Source organism: Mus caroli, unplaced genomic scaffold (assembly GCF_978045245.1).
Source record: "Mus caroli unplaced genomic scaffold, Mus_caroli_1 scaffold_1, whole genome shotgun sequence".
NCBI lineage: Eukaryota > Metazoa > Chordata > Mammalia > Rodentia > Muridae > Mus > Mus caroli.
The window spans coordinates 148,630,420-148,639,082 of NW_028227256.1; the positions used below are offsets into that span (position 1 = coordinate 148,630,420).

Consider the following 8,663-nt stretch of genomic DNA (forward strand, 5'->3'; position numbering starts at 1 on the left):
GACACAGCCAATCCATTTTGTACTCTAAATCTATGACCTGATTTTTATCCACTTCAATTCCGTCTTGATCACATCCTGACTTGTAATGCTTCATCGTGGTTTTCAGTATTTTAATAAAGTTTTATTTTTTTCTACAAAAAAATTAAGTCATTCCTTCTGTCTGAGACGTCGGCTGCTCAATCTTTAGGGCTTACTCTCTTCTTATCTCTCAGCTGCAGTGTCGTCGAAATAGCACTGAGTTTAGTCAAGAAGGTTTAAATTCCAGTGCAACCTTGAACAAGTTGATTTGCTTCAACTTGTTGGAATTTTACGTACACAACTTGTAAAATAGAAAGGACAATATTTACCTCATAGAAATGTGAATGAAACCTGAGACTTAATGGACGGTTCCTGTTCCTGTTTAAAGATTATAGCTATAATACAGATTTCTATACTGGACCAGGTACCCAATGAACTGATGGGAAGGAAGAACAGGGCTCACAAAGACATCTTACAATGAGGTATCAGTCCCCATGTGAATGTCTCAGAAGAATGATGATTTAGGAAAAGGAGATCAAGAATGGTGTACCGGAAATGGCTGGGCTGGGGGTGAAAGCACTCACTATACAAGCTTGAGGGCCTAAATTCAATTCTCAGAATCCATGTATAAAAGCCAGTACAGTGATGTTCACCAGCAATCCCAGCAGTCCTACCATGGCATGGGCAGTAGAGAAAAAATTAACTGGAACCTTAATTATTATCTACTTAGTGTGCCTAAAGCATACTAACTGGATAATAGGAGAAACAAGAGAGACCTTGATTCAACAAGGTCAAAGTGACAATCAGTTCTCAAAAATTGTCCCTTTACCTCACATGCACACTGTGGCACATGTGCATATGCACACACATGCGCGCGCACACACACAAACACACACACACACACACACAAAATAATAACAACAACAACAACAAAGCTATGTACCCCCTCCTAATTGTAGTTAAAAAGGGAGGGACAGGCAATGACTTATGTGAAAATGCTACAGTCTATTATTAGATAGATAGATGTGTGTATATATATATATATATACATACATATATATACATATATACTTAGTATATACTAATTTAAAAGCTGTAAAAAACTTTAAAGAAGCTATATGTCATTTATCAGGCTTCTGCTGCGCAAGCATTTTGTAAATAAATACAGTTAAGGAGTTGAGCATGGCCCCTAGACAATATTTTGAGGAACAAATGGAGGCGTAAAAAAAAAGATCATTTCGTAGATGGAAGAGTTAGACACTCAATTTGGGTATTCCTACTTTCAAAACACTGGCTTAGGCAAACCAAACATGTTCAAGAGCATCATGTGCAAGTGTCAGGGTCAAGATAGTCAGCTAGTAGGAGAAAAAAATGATCGCTTTTGTATTAAATAGTGAGATTTAGTTGCATCAGATACATGCAACAGCAAAATGTTCTTCTCAAATCACCATAGCTAAAGTGTCAGATGTTGGTATCAAGACAAGGGGTATAGATTATTCTTAAAACATGTATTGCTATATATAATCTACAGCTAAGATAGGAGACAGTATTTGTCTTAGTCAGGCTTTCTATTCCTAAACAAAATGTCACAACCAAGAAGCAAGTTATAGAGGAAAGGGTTTATTCAGCTTACACTTCCACATTGCTGTTCATCACTGTGATGGTTTGTATATCCTTGGACCAGGGAGTGGCACTATCTGAAAATGTGGCCTTGTTGGAATAGGTGTGACCTGGTTGGAATGGGTGTGTCACTGTGGGTGTGGGTATAAGATCCTCACCCTAGTTGCCTGGAAGTCAGTCTTCCACTAGCAGCCTTTGGATGAAGACATAGAACTCTCAGCTCCTCCTGCGCCATGCCTGCCTGGATACTGCCATGCTCCCACCTTCATGATAATGGACTGAACCTCTGAACCTGTAAGCCACCCCCAATTAAATGTTGTTTTTTTTTTTCATAAGACTTGCCTTGGTCATAGTGTCTGTTCACAGCAGTAAAACCCTAACTAATACAGAAATTGGTACCAGGAGTGGGGTATTGCTGTTATAGGCCTGACCATGCTTTTATTTGAAAGAATGTGGATTTTGGGACTTTGGATTTGGAAAGCAGTGGAATGCTTTAAATGGGGCTTAATGGGTCATCCTAGTAGGAATATCGAAGACTTGGTTGCTGGGAGTAATTTGAACTGTGTTGACCTGGCCCAAGAGATTTCAAAGGAGAAGAATTTCAGAATGTGGCATAAAGACTGGTTTTGTGGTATTTTGGTGAAGAATGTGGCTAACTTTTTGCCCTTGTCTGAAAAGTCTGCCTGAGGCTAAGGTTAAGAGACTTGGATTAACTGCATTAATTGCATTGACAAAGGAAGTTTCAAAGAATCCCACCAGAGACTTTGTTCTCTGGTTAAGTATTATGAAGAGAAGTTTGAACAAGCATAGCAAGCTTAGAAAGGAAAAATATAAAATATATGGTTTGAGTATTAAAGGAGTACCAGGAAGTGAAATGGAGCAAAATCTTGTGTTCTAGGAGATAAAGATTAAGGGAGTGGGAGCTTGGGGCAAGATCCTACCCAGCTAAATTAGATCCAGGCATGGTGGTACACACCTTTAATCCCATGAGACAAGCATGCTGATCTCTACATTCAAGGTCAATCTACAGAGCAAGAACCAGGATAGTCAAGCTTAGGCAGTGAAGGATTTAGAAAACATAAGGCTAGTGATAATGTAATAATACAAGGGGATCATGTTCTAGTTCCTGTAAGCAGCAGAACTCGGCAGCTTCAGCCATGTGCCTCTGGCTCTAGAGTTAAGAATGGAAGGAACTACTGGGAAAATTGATGCTGGTTAGCTGGAGCTAAGGAATTAGTGGTGATTAAGAAGAGACCAGCATCGTTGAGGTGAAATCTTCTGGAAATTGTTTTCTGGGAGCACAAAGAAGCTGTGTTCCAGAGATACCCAAGGTTGTACCTCATGCTGTGGCTGGACTTGGTAATGTGTAAGAGTCACTCAGGTGGTACTGCTTGTGAAGGAATGAAGGGATCATGGAGAGAAGCTGAGGCTTAGCCCTGTGAGAGGCCAGGGAAACCCACTGGAGAAGGTGAAGCCTCAGCTGTAGTTGATGGCCCAGGACTGAAGGGGTCATGCAAAGGATTTGAGGCTTGGCACCCTGAAGAGAGCCTATGAGAGGCTATTGGTGAAGCCTAGTTGGAGTGGAACACCCCAGTGCATTGGAGATGTCAATACCATGGGATGATCACCAAGAACAGCAGCCGTAATGGAGTGGATCAACCTGAGCATAGAGTGCTACAGAGGACAGAGATGGAGAAGTGATGTCAGCCCTTAGGAGGAGTCCAAAAGATCAAGTGGAATCCCAGACACTGAAAGAAGAATCTGTAACATTGAAATTGCCTTGGAGACTCAAAGATGTTAAAGATGCCAGGGCCATGGGATACATGCTGAGGAAAGCTGCTAAAAGGGAGTGGAACCAGCACAGGAGGAAGCAGTTTGTTGCAGTCAATAAAGATGAAAAAGGAGTGAAGATCTGAAGAACACTTTGACATCAGTCATGGAGATGCAGAGTTTGGAGTTTGTCCAGCTGGTTTCCTGCCTTGCTTTGGGGATTACAGTTAATTAAGTTGAATGAATCTCAGAAGAGACCTTGAACTTTGGACTTTTAACATTGTTGCAACTGCTATAGACTATGAGGACTTTGAAAGTTGCACTAAATGCATTTTGCATTATGCTATGTTTAAGTATGGCCCCCATAGACTCATGTTTTTGAACAAGTCTATGGGGACCAGGGAGTGGAATGTGATGGTTTGTATAACCTTGGACCAGGGAGTGGCACCATCTGAAGGTGTGGCCTTGTTGGAATAGGTGTGACCTGGTTGGAATGGGTGTGTCACTGTGGGTGTGGGTATAAGATCCTCACCCTAGTTGCCTGGAAGTCAGTCTTCCACTAGCAGCATTTGGATGAAGACATAGAACTCTCAGCTCCTCCTGCGCCATGCCTGCCTGGATACTGCCATGCTCCCACCTTGATGAAAATGGACTGAACCTCTGAACCTGTAATCCACCCCCAATTAAATGTTGTTTTTTTTTTTCATAAGACTTGCATTGGTCATAGTGTCTGTTCACAGCAGTAAAACCCTAACTAATACAATGACCAAAGGAAGTCAGGACAGGAACTCAAGCAGGTCAGGAAGCAGGAGCTGATGCAGAGGCCACAGACGAAGGGATGTTATTACTGGCTTACTCAGATTGCTTTCTTGTAGAACCCAAGACTACCAGCCCAGGGATGGCACCACCCACAATGGGCCCTCCCCACCTGATCACCAATTGAGAAAATGCCTTGCAACTGGATCTCATGGAGGCCCTTCCCCAACTGAAGCCCCTTTCTCTGTGATAACTCCAGCCTGTGTCAAGTTGACACACAAAACCAGCCAGTACAGTATTTGTTATGAGCAGCCTCTCTTGGGATACATTGAATTGCCTTTTAGAGACCCTGAGAGTTCATCAAAGCCAGCTCAGACTTCTGGACTCCAGCACTAGGAGAAGATGAATGGGTGTGGCTTTAAGGCAAGAGATTTGTGATTTCTTGCACAGGAGTTTGTCTCCCTTTCTCATCCACATAGTTACCACGGAGCTTATGGACACTGGCCTTCAGAGCAAGTACCTCAACATCAAAGTGGTACCTAGCATCTTCTGGGAGGTTGAGCAATAGCAGGAGCTGGATACTCAGCAGATGGGATTGTATGGCTTAGAGGAAGCAACCTACTGTTCTCTCACCATCGCCCCCAATTTGAAAAGGAACTGACTCTGAGTTAAGACGATGAGACCTGCAGAAGAGTTCCTCAGAGAATGTGTGTGTGTATGTGTGTGTGTGGAAGGCTTTTATGCACATGATGTCAAGCACAGGTGGGACTCGACATGGTTAAACAAATGCTTCAGTTCTACACTGCCCACTAAGAGTCCAATTCTCTCTCTCTGTACCCTATTGCCTTCAACTCCAGGGAGGAACTGACAGCCCTATCATTCACTGAGAGAAGAAAGCCAACTTAACTGTACGTCTAAGATCCGGAGAATGGCAGTAAATGGTGGTTGAAAGCTCAACTTGATCATTGAGTAGCCTGCTAACTTTGGACAAGTCAGGCAACTTCCTTGTGCCGGTGGCAACATCTCTGTGCCCCCAGCCACGCATGGAAATTAGTGACTGAACACACACTTACCCAGAGAGTGTTCATAGAAAGCTGAGATGGAGTCAAAAATGACCATCTCCTCCAGTAGTTTCCTGGCTGGTCTCCTGCCTAAAGACTCAAACCCATCCACACTTGTCCTTCCAACACCAACTTTCATACTTCTAAAACCTGCATCTTTTCTCTTTTTCCCTTGTCCAAATCCTCCATGTCTTTGGCACCTCCCATAGAAGTGTATCAAAAAGAAATTTAGCATGGATTCCACTGCCCTCCAGAATTTCCTTCTTGGAAAGGGGGACAAAATATTCACAGGAGCACATATGGAGGCAAAGTGTGGAGCAGAGAGTGATGGAAAGGCCATCCAGAGACTGACCCACCTGGGGAGCCATCCCATATATAGTCACCCAGACACTACTGCAGATGCCAAGAAGGGCCTGCTGACAGGAAGGAGCCTGATATAGCTGTCTCCTGAGAGGCTCTGCCAGACCGTGACAAATACAGAGACAGATGATCACAGCCGACCAGGGCGCCAAATGGAGGAGTTAGAGGAAGGACTGAAGGAGCTGAAGGCATTTACAATTCCATAGGAAGAACAACAATATCAACCAACCAGAGTTCTTAGGGTCTAAATCACCAACCAAGGAGTACATATGGAGAGACCCATGGCTCCAGCTTATATATAACAGAGGATGGCCTTGTTGGGCATCAATGGAAGAAGAGGCCCTTGGTCCTGTGAAGGCTCAAGGCCCCCTTTTAGGGGAATAGGAGAGCTGGGAGGTGGGAGTGGGTGGGTGAGTGGAGGAACACCCTCATAGAAGCAGCAGGAGGGAGGATGGGATAAAGGGCTTCTGATGGGGGGAATCTGAAAGGGGATAACATTTGAAATGTAAATAAATGAAATATCCAATTAAAAAAGGATTAAAAAGAGAAGTACAATACTTCCTTGAGTTAGATTGAATTAGCCTCCACGCCCTGCCCCTCCCTTTCTCCAGGGTATGGCCTGTTGAGGGCGTGGCAAAAGATTCTGGGAGAGCTCTGCAGGAAGAGGGAGGGGCTTCCAGGGCTTTATTTAAAGCCAGTCAGCTCTCTTATCATTACCATTTGCCAGTGAGCTCCACCCAAGGACAGAGCCAGAGACATGGCCCTGGGAGCAGACCTGAGTGAAATGCTAGTCGAGAAGCCTGAACATATGAATTTAGAGGTGTCCATCCTGGCTCCTTCCAAGAGAAAGCAGCCCCTAGACAAGAAGGCAGAAGACAAACAGCCCTCTGAGAGTCGGGGTAACAATGGCAGGAGTTCCAAGTCCTCTCCCATGGGCAAAGAGAACATCTGGCCAAGTCGAGAGGCTAAGGTCCCCAGCCAGAAGCGATCTGGGCAAAGCTGGGCTGTCTCCTCCTGCGGACCCCACAAGAGAAGCAGCAAGCTGGAGGAGAAGAGGAAGAACAGACCGTCTCGCTCCATAAAGAGAGGAAGGGACAAGCCGGAGTCCACCCACAAAAGAGATTCCTCGCACACAAAACTGCATGTAAAGGACCGAAGGTCCCAGCCAAGATCTCCTGTGAGGACTCTGAAGTGCAGTCGCTCTGGAGACAGGCAAGGTGCCCCGTACAACTCTGCCAAGAGGCGCAGACAGACTTCTCCTCCAGAAGAAGCCAGCTCATTACCAACATTCTCGCTGCTCATGTCCAAAGTCTTCACCAATGTGGATGCCTTGCAGGTGACCCTGGACGATCTGCAAGCCCCCGGAGGTGCCTTCCTGCGTGTGCCCTCAAGCAACACGGAGCCCAGTGTCTCGCAGCGGGCCTGGCTCACTTGGCAACTGTCCCATGCAGGAGCCACACTGCACTGGGCGCTTCACACAGTCAATTCCTTCTTGACTGCGCAGGCCAGCCTGCCCAGATACACCTGGCCCCAAGGCTATTCCTTCACTGCTGACCCTAGACCCGTGCCCACCTCCAAGATCCAGGCCAGCCAACTGGCTCAGAGACCAGGCGACTTGGCATCTCCCAAACCTTCAGTGGATGCAAGAAGCATCCTGGGCTGAGCACAGCAGGCCAGAGAGACCAGAAGGCAGGTTTTGAGTCCAATGAGCACCAAACCATCTCCAGACTCCGGAGGAACTCAACTTCAGAGCCCAGCGTCTCTCTAGTCAACGACACAGGAAGTAACTGTGAAGTTACCTGGGAAGCCTCACTCGGGAACTTGGACTGTTGAAACCTTTCATAGATGTGGACCCCTCTATCTTGCCCTTTAGGAGAAGTGTACCATTTGAGAAACGACCGACTCTTAGAATTCAATCAGCCAGAGGAACTTGGATATCATATAGACAACCTCCTCCCCTTTTGGACAGGGTCCCTTATGCCAACTGAGGGTTAAACTGCCCATGTATGGCACAGGCCACCACAACACATTGACTTGGACTTCCCGGGGTCAAACTTCTGCCCTTGTGCATGCTAGCAGTGCAGCTCCCTAGCCACACAACCCTTTCTAGGCACGGGAAAGCCTGTGCTCCATTCCTTCAGTTTGAACTGCATTCTTTCTTTCTGCAGAGCACTCAAGCACTGCCTAGAACCCAGACTTTACCTCTGGTTAGCAAGCTGCACTAGGAACGTTCTAAACACAGCTCACCGTTCAGTAGACTTACTCTCTGACACAGCCAATCCATTTAGTACTCTAAATCTATGACCTGATTTTTATCCACTTCATTTCCGTCTTGGTCACATTCTGACTTCTAATGCTTCATCGTGGTTTTCACTATTTTAATAAAGTTTTATTTTTTTCTACAAAAAAAATTAAGTCATTCCTTCTGTCTGAGACGTCGGCTGCTCAATTTTTAGGGCTTACTCTCTTCTTATCTCTCAGCTGCAGTATCGACGAAATAGCACTGAGTTTAGTCGAGAAGGTTTAAATTCCAGTGCAACCTTGAACAAGTTGATTTGCTTCAACTTGTTGGAATTTTACCTACCCAACTTGTAAAATAGAAAGGACAATATTTACCTCATAGAAATGTGAATGAAAACCTGAGACTTAATGGACAGTTCTTGTTCCTGTTTAAAGATTATAGCTATAATACAGATTTCTATACTGGACCAGGTACCCAATAAACTGATGGGAAGGAAGAACAGGTCTCACACAGACATCTTACAATGAGGTTTCAGTCCCCATGTGAATGTCTCAGAAGAATGATGATTTAGGAAAAGGAGATCAAGAATGGTGTACCGGAAATGGCTGGGCGGGGTGTGAAAGCACTCACTATACAAGCTTGAGGGCCTAAATTCAATTCTCAGAATCCATGTATAAAAGCCAGTACAGTGATGTTCACCAGCAATCCCAGCACTCCTACCATGGCATGGGCAGTAGAGAAAAAATTAACTGGAACCTTGATTATTATCTACTTAGTGTGCCTAAAGCATACTAACTAGATAATAGGAGAAACAAGAGAGACCTTGATTCAACAAG

The 8,663-nt window shown here is 44.9% G+C and overlaps 1 protein-coding gene across 1 annotated transcript; it reads left to right on the top strand.

The window, feature by feature from the left end:
• Positions 1-6,342: 6,342 nt before the first annotated feature.
• LOC147006163 (uncharacterized) lies at positions 6,343-7,248 on the top strand. Its single transcript, XM_085831695.1, has one exon. It carries the CDS (start codon positions 6,343-6,345, stop codon positions 7,246-7,248), a length of 906 nt encoding a protein of 301 aa, XP_085687821.1.
• The last annotated feature ends 1,415 nt before the right edge of the window (positions 7,249-8,663 follow it).

Bases quoted from the DNA above. Each gene is read 5' to 3' on its own strand.
- LOC147006163 (XM_085831695.1), top strand. From the start codon at position 6,343: ATGGCCCTGGGAGCAGACCTGAGTGAAATGCTAGTCGAGAAGCCTGAA.